General features: G+C 44.2%; 1 protein-coding gene across 2 annotated transcripts in view; it reads left to right on the top strand.

The window, feature by feature from the left end:
* Positions 1-579: 579 nt before the first annotated feature.
* The window catches only part of LOC309568672 (cell adhesion molecule CEACAM7-like), a 38900-nt gene continuing 23840 nt past the window's right edge, over positions 580-15639 (top strand). For both annotated transcript variants that reach the window (XM_082274411.1, XM_082274410.1), the window contains exons 1-2: positions 580-674; positions 8669-9016. In XM_082274411.1, the coding sequence (XP_082130537.1) occupies positions 611-674; positions 8669-9016 (412 nt within the window). In that variant the 5' untranslated portion in view covers positions 580-610. The remainder of the gene's footprint in view (positions 675-8668; positions 9017-15639) is intronic.

The raw sequence follows: 15639 nt of genomic DNA, 5'->3' as shown, positions 1-15639 counted from the left end.
GGAGGACAAGGACCAGGAAGCAGGATGGCCGAACATGTTAGCTGTTTCACTGGTAAGTGGGCGGCACTGCGGGGGTTTCGATCTAAGGTAAGTATTTCATAATGAGCTAGTATGCGATGCATACTAGTACATTATGCCATTGTCCTACAGGGTTTGTTTGTTTTTCGCTGGGGATACAACCGCTTTAAGGGGGTAAAACCTTCCAGTCCCGAAGTGGTTAAAGTAACGCAGTGCTGTAAAAAAAATGGTCTGGTCATGAGGGGGGGGGGGGTAAATCTTCCGGAGCTGAAGTGGTTAAGCCTTGTTCTCTCTTTCGAATGTTAAAATAAAAAAAAAAAAATGATCTAAAACTTCGCTTTCTTAGCAAACTTTGATCCAGTGGATGAAATTGTCTTTTTCCTTTCCGTCCATTATCCATAACCGCCTTGAGTACAAGCACTTGTAAGTCATTTCCTAGGTAATGGTAGAAATACTGAATGTAACAAGTCAGCTAGTAAGATTTCCTTTCCAGAAATAGGAGTCGGTGGCTCTGGGATCCTGTCCGTCATCAGGAAGTTTTGTCTGTTATCAACCCAGGGCAGTGTATCCTGCGAAGGAAGGCCAACTGCAGATGTCATACAGAAGGAAGACAACAGCAGAAGAAGACAGAGCCATGAGCGGGTCCACAATAACAGGTAATATCTTACATATTTTATACTCACCGCAGTGTAGATCTGTATATGGATAATGAGCATTGGACTTTCTTTTATAAAAGTGCCCAAACAGTTCTTGTTCTGTTCACAGCAGCCAATCAGAATTCATATATTATTCTACAGAACAATGTCCAACTTTCTGTTTGTCACATACTTTGTTGAAAGCTAATCAGTGTAATTATAGGATGTGGCTTCTTCTTCAGCAAATTGCAGAATGTAGTTTTGAAAAATGTAGTAGCACTAACAGCAAAATAGCAACTAATGTAGCACTAATGTAGTAGCACTGCTCTGTTGGCAAATCTACTTTATCAACAGGGAATAAAATAAAAGCAAGACATAACCGGAGGGCCGGTGTTCTGTAAAAAAACTCTACCCGTGAAAATTCCCTACCCTCGTCCCTTCTGGTGAGGGTACGTCATTCACCAGCTGAGCCGCTTCCCAGTGCGCATGCTCACAGCTGCGGGGGGTAGGGAATTTTCACGGGGTAGGGTTTTTTAACGTTACACCGCGTCATTCATCAGCTGTTGCCGCGTGTCCCACTGCCCATGCCCAGCCGCTAAATGAAATCATCTCGGCTCCAACCCTGAGACTTCCCTGATCTCGGCTCCAGGAAAATGTTTTACATTTTCATAGACCCCCGCCGCTTTAACATTTTCTTGGAGCCGCAATGATCTGGGACGCCGCATCTGCTGATGAACGACGTGCGCCCGCAGGAAAGTCTCAGGCTTGGAGCCGAGATCATTTCATTTAGTGGCTGGACATGCGCAGTGGGACGCGCGGCAACAGCTGATGAATGACGCGGTGTAACGTTAAAAAACACTACCCCGTGAAAATTCCCTACCCTCCGCAGCTCTGAGCATGCGCACTGGGAAGCTGCTCAGCTGATGAATGACGTACCCTCACCGGAAGGGACGAGGGTAGGGAATTTTTAACGTTACACCGGCATGACAGGGGGTTAAAGGGTCATGGGGATAAAAACATAGTTAAAATATATTTAGATACATACTTGGTTGCAATTGGTTTAGGAAGGGGAGTAGGTAAGGCATGGGAGGAGTTGCAGGGGGGGGGGTGGATAGGCAGAAGGGAGGGCTGATCCTCAGTTGAAGGGGGATCAGCCAGGGGAAAACTTCCCTCCCGCCCGCCCTGTAATTATTTTTACTCCCTTCTGTTGATTGCGTAATTTATTTGGGTTGTGGGATTGGGTCGCTTGTTCTCAAGCGGATGGCGGGGTTCAAGGTCCTTGTAGGTTACTGTGGGCACTAAAAATGTACTTGGTAGGCACCCATCTAAGGTACGGATCCCAGTTGTTATAATAGAGGTATCTGCGGCTGGTTGTTTCTGAGTCGGTGGTGTTGCGGCTGGAGGCCTGTAGTAGGTCGCAGGTATTTTCTTCTTGTGAGTGAGGCCTACGAGGACCTTGAGGCTTCAGTTCCACTGTATTTACATTGTATTCAGGTTGTTATGTCTTATATTATTTATTACATTGGTTAATAAAAGGCCTCTTTGACCATTAACTCCAGTTGGTTGTCAGCGTGGTTATTAACCGCTTCCCTACCACCTGTTGCCTGGTGGCTCTCCTACACAAACCGACGTAGACCTACGTCGGTCACACACGGATAGCTAGGGGGCGGGGAAGCCGATGCATGGGTCAGGTGGCTCTGATTGCCGCCTGACACCCGCGATCGTTCCCCGCTGAGAGAGAAGAACGGTCATCTGTTAAACACAGCTGACCGTTCTTCTCCCTGAAATGATCATACAGCCCCTGTGATCCTTCTTTATAGGATTACAGGTCTCTTTGGTCATTTCAGAAGCCACGCCCCCCTCCCCAGTTAGAATCACTCCCCTAGGCTCACATTTAACCCCTTGATCACCCATAGGGTTAACCCCTTCCCTGCCAGTGTCATTATTACAGTATTGCATTATCCCCAATAGTAGGCTTCAAATCCAAACAGCTGGAACAATCTGTATCGCGTTAACAGAAGCAAAGTCCTCGATGGATGATGGCTAACAAGTTTCGAGGCTTAGCCTCTTCTTCAGAGCCCTCCTGCGCCAAATGACGTACCTGTATGCGATTTCATGTACTGGGTCTGGGGCACGCACGCGCATCACCGGCGACCCACTCCTGCTGTGATTGGACACAGCAAGAGACATTTAGTGGATACGATGGACCCGATGTTTGCTGGAGCCCGGCGATCTTTCATGAGAAAGGCGGAAGGACAGTCTGACTATGTAAACAAGGCAGACCGCCATTCTGTCAGAGGGGAAGATGGAGATCTTGTGTTTCTGCTAAGCAGGAACACAGATCTCTGTTTTCCCCCAGTCAAAGCACCTCCCCCACACAGATAACAAGCACTCCCAGGGAACACATTTAACCCTTTGATCGCCCCTGATGTTAACCCCTTCCCTGCCAATGTCATTAGTTCAGTGACAGTGCATTTTTTAGCACTGGTCACTGTATTGGTATCACTGGTCCCCAAAAAGTGGCCCTTATAAGGGTGCCACCTCATCACTTTAAACCAGGACACACATTAATTACACAGGTTCTGTGGCTGATGAAGGTGGTAATTAAACTCAGTTAGTGCCTTATGTGCATTATATTAGCCCTAGAACCTGTGTAATTAATGTGTGTTCTGGTTTAAAGGGATGAGGTGGCAACCCTAGTCCCTTATGCCTCGTTTCCACTGAGTGGTACGGTACGGTTCGGTTCAGTGCGGTACGGTTCGGTACGGTACACATTGCGTTTCCACTGCCAATAGTACCCTTTCATGATAGGCGTGGTGTAGCAGTAAAGCTGTGATAGAGAATTCTCTGTCAACCAATCAAAGTTCTGCAGAGTGTAGCTCCACCCAGTTGGTACGGTACTAATGTGCTTGGTACCCCAACGAAAGGGTATCAAAAAAGTGGTACAGTACGGTTCGGAATTAGGGTACCATTCACAATGGAAACGGCATAAATAGCGTACCGTACCGAACCAAACCGTACCAGAAAGCTCAGTGGAAACGAGCCATTAGTGTCAAAAGTGTCACTTAAGTGTCCGATTTGTCCGCCGCAATGTCGCAGCCCCCTAAAAATCACTGAATCTACGCCATTACTGTACTAGTAAAAACATTCAAAAAAACAAAAATGCCATAAATCTATCCCATAGTTTGTAGACGCAATAACTTTTGTGCAATCCAATCAATATACACTTATTGGGATTTTGATTCTTTACATTTTTTTATTGGATATGCTTTATAGCAAAAAGTAAAAAATATTGTTTTTTTTTTTTTTTAATTGTTGGTCTTTTTTTGTTTATAGCGCAAAAAATAAAAAAACGCAGAGATGATCAAACATCACCAAAAGCTCTATTTGTGGGGAAAAAGGACATTATTTTTTTTTTTTGGGTACAGCGTCGCATGATCGCACAATTGTTAGTTAAAGTAACGCAGTGCCGTTTTGCAAAAAATGACCTAGTCATGAAGGGGTAAACCTTCCAGAAGTGGTTAAATGATCTCTCATTAACTGCCATTTTTGCCTTTGATGCTTTGACACTTCAACCAGATTTCAGTGATTTAAAAAAAAATAAAAAATATCTATTAGGTTTAGCCTGGCTTGAATTTGTACAGCTTCCTGCTGGCTTGATCAAAATTCCAGCAGTGTATGGCCCTGGCGGAATCGCTCCTTCCAACAAAAGTCAATTGTTTGGGCGAACAGTGACTTCAGCCAATCAGATGCTGGTAACTGTTTGGAAATTGTGACAGCTGCTGGTGCCGGCAGATGGGATTGGTCTGTCCGTATTATTAGCATGGATGGAGGATTCAGTTAGATTTCTTTTGTTCAGTGGCCATAGGAGCCGCCGGTCACATGCACTGGCTCCCCAGCTGACGAGCGAGGGCGGGAGCGCGCCGCTGGTGGCACACGCTCGTCCCCTAGAGTCTCCTGAGCGAGCGACGTAGTACTACGTCGCTTTGCCCAGGAGGGGCTGCCTGCCGCAGTAAAACTGCGGTGGGCGGTCGCTAAGTGGTTAAGCCAAAGGATATTTAGAGAGTCATTGTAATCATTTGATGAACATTTTTCTTTTGTTTCTTCACTTCAAATCGAAAAAAAAAAAAATTGGACGTTTTCGATTTGAGGGATTCAAAATGTATCATTTCAAACGTTTCTAATTAAAAAAAAAAAATTGGTAAATTCGAAAAAAATGTGAAAAAGACATCAAACGAATTCCATATCCCAAATACGAATTGAATGAATCAACTGAATTTCAGGAAATGAAATAACTAGATTAATACAATTAAGCGAAAGGAAACACATTTTTTCGTCATGCACATGTCTACCCAAGAACAAAAATGTAATATATTTCAGCTCACAATCCTTAGAGATGGTGGCTACATTCGTTTTTTGAATGTGGGAGTGAAGTCATCGTGACCCGGCCATGTAAGCAGCCAAACAATCAGAACCCAGAAGGAAGAATGGGTGAAGATCAAAGGGCCCGGGATCATTGGGAATGGTAACAGCTCAGCGCTGTAGGGCTTCCTCTGACAGGTAAGTCTGTCATATTGTGCTAATACTAGCACATTATGGCATATACCTGTAAGGGCCTGGTTAAAAAAAAAAAATAGCCTTATAGCCTAAGATTATTATTATTATTTTTTTTTCATTTAGGTTGTGGTCTGAAGGAAAAAAACTGAGCGGATACTCCAATCCACACAAGTGAGGTGGATGGCTGCATCCTTCCCGCTGGGACAATTGTATTCTCACAGTGGGATTGATACACAATCAGAATACACTGACAAAAGTAGAGGATATGTAAGCGCAATATAGTCCAATGTGGGAATCGCGTAACCTGACATACAATACCACTGCACTGGCAAGCTGAACGTGTTTCAGGGGATGCACCCCCTTCCTCAGATTTCCTACATATCCTCTACTTTTGTGAGTATTCATTTTGCTATTATTTGAACACAATAAATCTATGGTAATGCACTAAACCAGAGGTCTGCAAACTGCGGCCCGGGGGCCACATGTGGCCCTTTGCTTTGCGTTGCCTTTATCCAGCCCTCGGCGCACTACCCCTCCTACTAACATCAATGATGGGAAACTATTCCTCTCACTGACAGCATCAATGGGACACTATTCCTTCCACTAACACCAATGATGGGACACTGTTCATTTCCATGGAGCATTTCTTTCTTTCGCTAACCACAGTCCAGCCCACTAAAAAACCTGAAGGACAGTAAACTAGCCCTTTGCTTAGAACGTTTGGAGACCCATGCACTAGATGTTTGTGCTCTCCTGGGTGCTTACAGTTATTTAGTTGACTCCCCAAACTGAGGAGGGTTGTATGGGTGGAGCATAGCTGAAGGATTTCCATCTATGGCTGATGATGGTCTGTTGCCCATTGAGACTTTATGGTGCTAGAAGTCATTGTGTGTTTTGTGCTTAGAGAGTAACTCCACTTTTGTTGGAAAAAAAACATTCTCCTCTGGGTGATCTCTGTACAGTACAAGGATTTTAACAAACTTTGCTGCAGATTCCCACCTTTTGTTATTCTGAAGAAATCCCTGTGTGTTTGTGTCCATGTGAGAAAGTGAGTCTAATGGAATAATGGAAGTGGTTTCTTAATTATCAATCAGCTGCTTTGCCTGCAGGGCTCTATTGGGGAAAATTGCAGGGTCTGCATCCCTTTAGACGTGTTCCTATTGGGATTATCTCAACAAAATTTTTGTTGCAGTGGATGCCAGGAATCTGACTTGTATCTTAGTGCAGACTTCTGGGAAAATTGGTGAGCCAATCACACAAGCAGGAAATGATGTTTCTGGGGTGTGGTCAGTATACATTCTGTGTACAGAACAGCTCCAGGTAGCCATATTACAAAGCATTTTACAGAAAGTTACAGTGGCTGCAGATTGAAAAGAAAGTTAATTTTTAAGAACAATCAATTACAATATGACTTGAGTAGCAATTGTATACGCTATTTTTTGTTAGCAATTTTTTTCCCATGAAAGTGAAGTTACCCTTTAAAGTGCTTGTAAACCTCAGACATTAAATATGAACAAAACATATCTCTGTATAGTATGTACTTATCTCAATCCAGAGCACTTAGTGTAACTTATGTTTGCTGCTTCATTCTCCTGCTATCTGTATCACTTCTGATAAATTTTCCTGACACCAAGAGAAAAATTGTGATGGGGAGGGCACAATCTGTGATTGACAGCCTCAAGTTTGTTCCTGTTTGCTGTGTGGATGGGGATGCAGAGGTGACTGTGGACTGGACGTGTAAGCTGTGGATTGGGGGGGGGGGGGGGGGTGGGCAGAGGTGTTATGTTGACAGACGTTAAAAGTGAAGTTGTGGATGGGTGGCTGCTGTGGAATGTGGAGGGTGTGAGATGGTGAGCTGTGGGCTGTGGATGGGGGTGAGTTGTGGATGGGGGGAGGGGTGGAATGAGAGAAGAGAAGGTAACCTGTGGGTGGGGGGGCGAGCTGTGGAGTGTAACGGGGATTGGGGTGAACTGTGGACGAGAGAAGAAAAAGTAGGAAAAATAGAGAGGGTGACCTGTGGACAAGGAGGGGAGCTGTGAACAGGGGAAGAGAAGGTGGGCTGTGGATGGGGGCAAGGTGAGCTGTGAATGAGAGTAGAGAAGGTGACCTGTGGATGGAGAGGTGAGCTGTGAACAAGGGGAAAGAAGGTGGGCTGGGGATGGGGTGAGGGGAGCTGTGGACGAGAGTAGAGAAGGTGACCTGTGGACAGGGAGGTGAGCTGTGGACAGGGGGGTGAGGTGAGCTGTGGATGAGAGTAGAGAAGGTGACCTGTGGACAGGGAGGTGAGCTGTGGACAGGGGGGGTGAGGTGAGCTGTGGACGAGAGTAGAGAAGGTACCTGTGGATGGGAAGGAGAACTGTGGACGGGGGGGGAGAAGGTGAGCTGTGGACGAGAGTAGAGAAGGTGACCTGTGGACAGGGAGGTGAGCTGTGGACAGGGGGGTGAGGTGAGCTGTGGACGAGAGTAGAGAAGGTACCTGTGGATGGGAAGGTGAACTGGGGATGGGGGGGGGAGGTGAGCTGTGGACGAGAGTAGAGAAGGTGACCTGTGGACAGGGAGGTGAGCTGTGGAAAGGGGGGAGAGGGTGAGCTGTGGACGAGAGTAGAGAAGGTACCTGTGGATGGGAAGGTGAACTGTGGATGGGGGGGAGAAGGTGAGCTGTGGAGGAGAGTAGAGAAGGTGACCTATGGACAGGGAGGTGAGCTGTGGACAGGGGGGAGAGGGTGAGCTGTGGACAAGAGTAGAGAAGGTGACCTGTGGATGGGGAGGTGAGCTGTGAACAAGGGGAAAGAAAGTGGGCTGAGGATCGGGAGTGGTGAGCTGCGGTCAATGGGAAGAAGGTGAGCCTTGAATATTTAGTCAGTCCTTGCTGAGCTGGCCGAATTGCAATCCATCTATTGCCAGCTTTGGTCTATAAAAACACCTAAAAAAAATACCCTACAAGGGGATATTAAAGCATATCTTTGGGCAAATAAACATGAGAGAAACATCTCTAATAAAGGGTCGATTCACACCAGCTATGTTGCCACATTTATTTCAATGCATGCCAACACAAGGGCCTGTGAAAAATAAGAAATGGGAACCCTTCACACTGGCATTTTGCACTGATTTGGGCTTGTTTGAGCTGGACAAAGGTAGAGCAAGCTCCACTTGTTTTCATTGCAATGCTTAGTTAACACAAGTCAGCGCAGTGTGCATCAATGCACCTGCAAAACAGTAGGCCAACACAAGTTTTGGCTCAGTCGTGCAGTAGACCCTTTGTGTCTTCCAGGAGGCGAAATGCACATAAATGCAATACAGCATGCCAACTCACATGAACTATTTGAGTTAACCTATGCTCAACTCACTCTTTGGGGTGTGAATGGAATACCCCAAAATTGGTGATTATCTAACTTGTTATAAATTGTATCAATAGAAAGATTAGTATTGGATTCTTTTTTCACATGTTCTTTCTTCAGTCCTCAGTGCATGGATGGCCATGGTCTCTGCAATCAATATTCAGCTGATCCCTCAGAATCCAGTTATCCAAAGCTCCGTCACTTTAAGTGTTACTGGAATTACTGACAAGATTCGGACTTTCCTTTGGTTTAAAGGACCAGACACAGGTTCTAAATATCAAATCCTCACCTATTTCCCTGATGATGAGTCACCTATAGCTGTGGGAGAGAAATATTTTACACGGGTCCAAGCATTTCCCAATGGTTCTTTGGCCATAACGGATCTCAGTGTCGATGATGGTGGTCATTACATAGTCAAGATACAGACACGGCATGCTGAACAAGCTTCAATTCTCTTTAGAGTGTATGGTGGGTACTTATTCATCTACAGCATATGTATTTTATTCTTAGGTGTCTCATGTGGACATAGATTCCTTTTTTTAGGAAAAATACTTCACCGTCATTCACCGTCATTTTTGGTTCTAGAATGAAGAAGTTATAACCTTTGTCATGTTTTGTATTGCCATTGGTGTACCTATTAGGGAGATTTCACTGCATTTTTTTCTCCAGATGACTAAACAGGATGTAAGGGGAAATCCACACAACAGAGGAGCAATATAATCCTGAGAGGTTCTTACGTTTCTGAATTCAACTTTTTGCTAATTTCCTGACTCAGTGACCACATAGGAACGTATCACCCTACTAGCCACAGAAAGAGCAAAAAATAACCCTTCCTGGTTTGTCCAAAACTAACAATTTGGTTATAGAACATGGAACTGGGAGAAATATGGGCATTTCTTACTTCTTCTAAGAATACTAATTATTTGACTGACTCAACCTAAGATAATACACTGCTCAAAAAAAATTAAAGGAACACTTTGAAAACACATTGGATCTCAATAGGAAAAAAGATCATGCTGGATATCTATACTGATATGGACTTGGTAATGTGTTAGGAACAAGAGGATGCCACATTGTTGGATGGAAATTAAAATTATCAACCTACAGAGGGCTGAATTTAAAGACACCCCGAAAATCAAAGTAAAAAATTATGCACCAGGCTAGTCCATTTTGCTGAAATTTCATTGCAGCAACTCAAAATGGTGCTCAGTAGCTTGTATGGCCCCCCATGTGCTTGTATGCATGCCTGACAACGTCGGGGGATGCTCCTAATGAGACAACGGATGGTATCCTGGGGTATTTCCTTCCAGATCTGGACCAGGGCATCACTGAGCTCCTGAACAGACTGAGGTACAACCTGGCGGGGTCGGATGGACCGAAACATAATGTCCCTGAGGTGTTCTATTAGATTTAGGTCGGCCCAGCATGGGGTCCATTGAATGGTATCAATTCCTTCATCCTCCAGGAACTGGCTGCATACTCTTGCCACATGAGGCCGGGCATTGTTGTGCACCAGGAGGAACCCCGGACCCACTGCACCAGTGTAGGGTCTGACAATGGGTTCAAGGAGTTCATCCTGATACCTAATGACAGTCAGGGTGCCATTGTCCGGACTGTGGAGGTCTGTGCGTCCCTCCATGGATATGCCTCCCCAGACCATCACTGAACCACCACCAAACCGGTCGTGCTGAATGATGTTGCAGGCAGCATAACGTTCTCCACGGCTTCTCCTGATGCTTTCATGTCTGTCACATGTGCTCAGGGCGAACCTCCTCTCATCTGTGAAAAGCACAGGGCGCCAATGGTGAACCTGCCAATTCTGGTGTTCAATGGCAAAGGCCAATCGAGCTCCACAGTATCAGGCAGTGAGCGCAGGGCCAACTAAAGGTCGTCGGGCCCTCAGACTACCCTCTTGAAGTTTGTTTCTGATTGTTTGGTCAGAGACATTCACACCAGTGGCCTGCTGGGGGTCATTTTGTAGGGCTCTGGCAGTGCTAATCCTGTTCCTCTTTGTGCAAAGGAGCAGATACCAGTCCTGCTGATGGGTTAAGGACCTTCTAAAGCCCTGTCCAGCTCTCCTAGAGTAACTGCCTGTCTCCTGGAACCTCCTCCATGGTCTTGAAACCTTCTAGCAATGGCACATATTGATGTGCAATTCTGGAGGAGTTGGACTGCCTGTGCAACTTCTATAGGGTCAGCGATCTTCACCTGTAAACCATTCCTGTTTTGGATGTAGTCTCATTGTTGCCCATGGAGTGCACCTATTGTCTAATTGTATATCTAAGCAGCTGAAACTGATTAACAACCCCATCTGCTACTTAACTGACCATATCAATATCCCAGGAGTTCACCTGATGTGTAACAAGCTCCAACCAAAGAATAATTAAAAGTTTGCTATCCTTGTGCTATGGATAAATTAATAAAATCACAAAAGAGACACAATTAAAGTGCATTAAACATATGTTTAACTCATTCTAAATTAACATATTTGTGCAAATAAAGTCAATATAAAACGTACAAACACTGTGCAAAAAAAAAAAAAAATTATATATATATATATATATATACACATATATATATATATATATATATATATTTATACACTGTACAGTGCAAAAAGTGCTCAGATTTTCTAAACATCAATAGTTCCTCTTTCTTTGTCATGAAGAAATGATGATGACGTGCACCGCCGAAGAAAAAGTGTTCCCAAAAGGAATCACCACAAACAATGAAATGGGCTCCTTACCAGCTGCTCTGATCCCACAAGGAGACCATCAGACACCTAGCAGCCATATACACTAAGATCTCGCATGCAAAGGTTCTACAATCTCCTAAGCCAAGATAGACTCCATACAGGAAGTTAAAGTACAGAGGAAAATCCACATAGTGTCGTATTTCACCAAGATTTTAAAAACACAGCATGTAATACAAACAACCAGCAGGTCCAAGCTGTCAAGCTGACTTGCGGAATGACGTCATGTGTGAGGCCTCTCCCAATGCATTTCTATATAACCAGCGTCGTCTGGAGATATGAGGCTCCTAATTAATTGACTGCCTTTGGTCACCAGAATGCAAAGAAGAATGGTTGAAGTGAAGTCTACATGCTTGTTCTTTGTCCGTGTGTCAGAAAGTAATTAGGCTACTTGTATAGTATGACAGCATAACAAAAAAAAAATAGAGAACTAAATAACTGGCCTTACATGATCTGACCATTAACCTGAACTTGACACTCAGGACGAACTTGAGACTTAAAGTGGTTGTAAACCTCAGACATGAAATGTGAACAAAGCATATCCCTCTATAGTGTGTACTTGCCTCAGTTAAGAGCACTGAGTGCTATTTCTGTCCTTTGCTTCTTTCCTCTGCTATCAGCATCAGATCACTTTTGACAATTTTTCCTAACACCAAGAGTAAAAAGGTGACAGGGGAGGGATCTCCAGGAGATTGACAGCCTCAGCTCTGTTTCTGTGAGCTCCGTGGAAGGGGGTGTGTCCCTTCCCTCCAACCAGTTCTCAGCTCTCCTCACTGAGCTCTGCAGAGTGTAACTTCAGCTCTCTACCCCCTTTTTTCTAAACTCTATTGCAAGCTTATCAATTCAGCACGTTTAACACATGTAGAGAAGAGAAGACTGAAGATAAAAAGGTACAATGTATGTAGGATGATTTGTTTCATTTATGGAAGGTTTTACAACCACTTTAAAGAAGAACTCCCGGTTTGGCATTTTTTACATAGTTATAGTGGTACAGCTTGGACCAATGCAACTATGCATATACTGTACCATAGCGGGGGGGATCCTTCTAGAAGCTGGATAATACTATAGTAGACACGGATACTCCAATGTTCTCCACTTGCTTCTGGTTCCCTTGCTGAGCGGCCGCCCTGCTGCATACTACTACTATACATACTACTGAATATAGGAGGTCAGGCACTCGTTACAGGTGCTGTTCGGAGAACAATTTGCATGTTCTCATTGAAGCAAATCATTCTCTTACTGGATGAAGTGAAGAGGCAGGGGGGTAATGCTATGCTCCTCACCTCATCCAATCAGAGAATGCTTTGTAAATTGAAAAAAAAAAAAAAGACCACAGGCATCCAGGAGGTGACATGATTGCCTCCTGAAGACCTGACAGCAGATCAGTTATCAGTTGTCAGTGAATGGGCTAGTGGCACCTCAACACGGTCTTCAAGGCCAGGGTTCACACTAGCCCAGTGATGGGGAACCTTGGCACCCCAGATGTTTTGTGAACTACATTTGCCGTGATGCTCAACTACACTGCAGAGTGCATCATGGAAAATGTAGTTCCAAAACATCTGGAGTGCCAAGGTTCCCCATCACTGGGCTAGTGTGAACCCTGGCCTTGAAGACCGTGTTGCAGTTCCTTACGTGGTTTCTATTGTGGCTAGTATAGAGAGTGATTATTTCAGGAATAGAGGGGAAACTCTCCAAAGGAGACACCTGTGACTGGTAATTATCCAATGATGACCATACATAATTTCATTTTTTTTTATCCATTTGATGGATGTTTGGTTTAACCGGTTGCCGACCGCCGCAAGTACATATACTGCGGCGGTCATCCTCGGCCAGGCAAAATGACGTCACTAGCCTGTCACTAGCTTGCGAGCCAATAGTGAGCTCGTTCCCTAACAAGTCAGTGCGTGTGACCGGCGGACCCGATGTCCACCGGTCACTCGCGATCTTTCGCGGTGAAGGGAGAAAGGCAGGCGGCTAATGTAAACAAAGCCGCCTGTCATTCTCCCCTGTGTAAGAATGGAGATCACACGGTTCTACTATGTAGGACCGTTGATCTCTGTTCTTACACCAGTAGCCATGTCCAATCACAGTTAGAAACACGCCCCTAGGGACACACTTAACCCCTCCTTCCCCAATAAAGTTAACCCCTTCCCTGCCAGTGTCATTTTTACAGTAACAGTGCATATGTATAGCACTGATTACTGTAGTAATGTAGTAATGTCACTGGTACCCCCAAAATGTCAGTCAAGGGTCCGATCTGTCCGCCGCAATGTCGCAGTACCGCAAAAAAAATCGCAGATCGCCGCCATTACTCGTTAAAAAAAAATACAACAAAAATGACAAAAATCTTTCCCTTAGTTAGTAAACGCAATAACTTTTGCGCAAACCAATCAAAATATGCTTATTGTGATTTTTTTTTACCAAGCATATGTAGCAGAAAACAAATTGGCCAAAAATGTTAAAAAATTTTGATTTTTACATATTTTTTTGGGGAATTTCATATAAAAAAATGTGAAAAATATTGTTATTTTTGCAAAATTGTCGCTCTTTTTTTGATTATAGCGCATGATCAAAAAATCGCACAGGTGATCAAATACCACCAAAAGAAAGCTCTGTTTGTGGGAAAAAAAGGACGTCAAATTACTTTGGGTACAGCGTCGCATGAGCGCGCAATTGTCCGTTAAAGTCACGCAGTGCCGAATCGCAAAAAAACCCCTGGTGAGGAAGGGGGTAAAATCTTCCGGGGCTTAAGTGGTTAAAAAAATCAAATCTGCAAACAATGATCGTAACTTCCCTTCTAATCTATTTAGATTTGGTTTAGATTGGATTTGATTAAACTGAGTCCAGGGCCAAGGAGTAATATTATCAATCACTTTACATCAATCAATAACACTTGGATACTTTATTTGTGAATATAATCCCATATTGATCTGTCAGATTGTGAGAATACATGGTGGAAACAGAATGATGGATATCTTACATTTCTATCTTACTATCGATACACTTTCCAAATATGTAGCATATTGATCGAATGGGTTACTGACTATAGTTTGAATATGGAAAGAAACAAATCACCGCTCAAAGGCTGTCAGCTGAACAAAAGACCAAGGGCGGACTGTGGTGATCCTAGGAAACTGGGTGCTCGCCAAAGGTCCGCAACCTGGAAAATCCATATATATTGTAGAAAGAAAGCGGCACCTCCAGTAGTAGGAAACTTGAATTTATTGTAGAATTAAAGGTCCAATATCGAACATCCAAGATAGACTGGATCAGCAGACGCGTTTCACACCATGTGCTTAATCATTGCTTAAGTATATAGTTTGAATATGCCTATCAGAAGAGATCAATCGAAAAATAAATTAATCCTTTATCAAAGCATTTGTGGCAGGGCTGGTCCTACCATAGGTCCCCCTGGGTCCATTGGACCCAGGCAGCACTTGTTGAGGGGCAGCAAATTGACTCCCAACATTTTTTTCAGCAGTTTTGTGTGTCGTCAGTTTGTGGCGCGTTACAGCCGGCATTTCCGCATCTCATACTGCCACCCGTAGTGCAAATTGATGAGTATGAGGAAGCGGAGCGTCTCCTCCGGGGAACATCCCTTACATGATTGTGGTGTGCGCAATGACATCTGACCTCAGCGCACTCCATCCATCTCACGCAGGACAGGCTGGACCTTCTAGGGCGGTGCTCGTGGCAGACACAGGAGTGACAGGGGGACTGAGGACAGACAGTGGGTGTTTGATAGACCGGTCCGCTGGTTAGGTATGGAAGAAGATAACAGTATATATAATATTTTCTAAGTTTTATATTTATAAAAAAATAATGAATGGGGGTCCTTTTGGTGGGAGTAATTTTTTTTTTGGGGGGGGGGGCGGGCAACATTTCGTCCTTGGACCCAGGCTGCACAATGTCTTGGGCCAGCCCTGATGTATGGCCACCATAAGAGGGAATTCTTCTCACTGGAGATACTTCCACTTACTTTCTGCTGTTTCCATGAGACAGGAAGAGGCCAGGAGAATCTCCACAAGGGAATACAGAAAAAGCAATAAAAAAAATCTGACCAGGTTCCTACTATATCCAAAGCAAAAAATAAAATAAAAAAATTCTTGAACCCTTTTACTACCACCAATTGGGGCAGTGGGGGATTTTATACACACTGATAATAGGTCAAACTTGGGTACACATTGCTCGCTTTTAAAAAATACTTTTAGTGATCAGTGTTAATCAATACAGAGCTGTCTAGACTGCAGTTTTAACCCAACCTTGAAACACCACACTGTTTAAATGCAATTACGGGAACAGAAAGATGATTTGATAATAAACTGCAGAGGGTCTATTT

The sequence above is a fragment of the Pelophylax lessonae genome (genome assembly GCF_965119305.1).
Source record: "Pelophylax lessonae genome assembly, chromosome: 12".
Classification (NCBI taxonomy): domain Eukaryota; kingdom Metazoa; phylum Chordata; class Amphibia; order Anura; family Ranidae; genus Pelophylax; species Pelophylax lessonae.
This window is presented reverse-complemented; position numbering and strand designations above follow the sequence as displayed.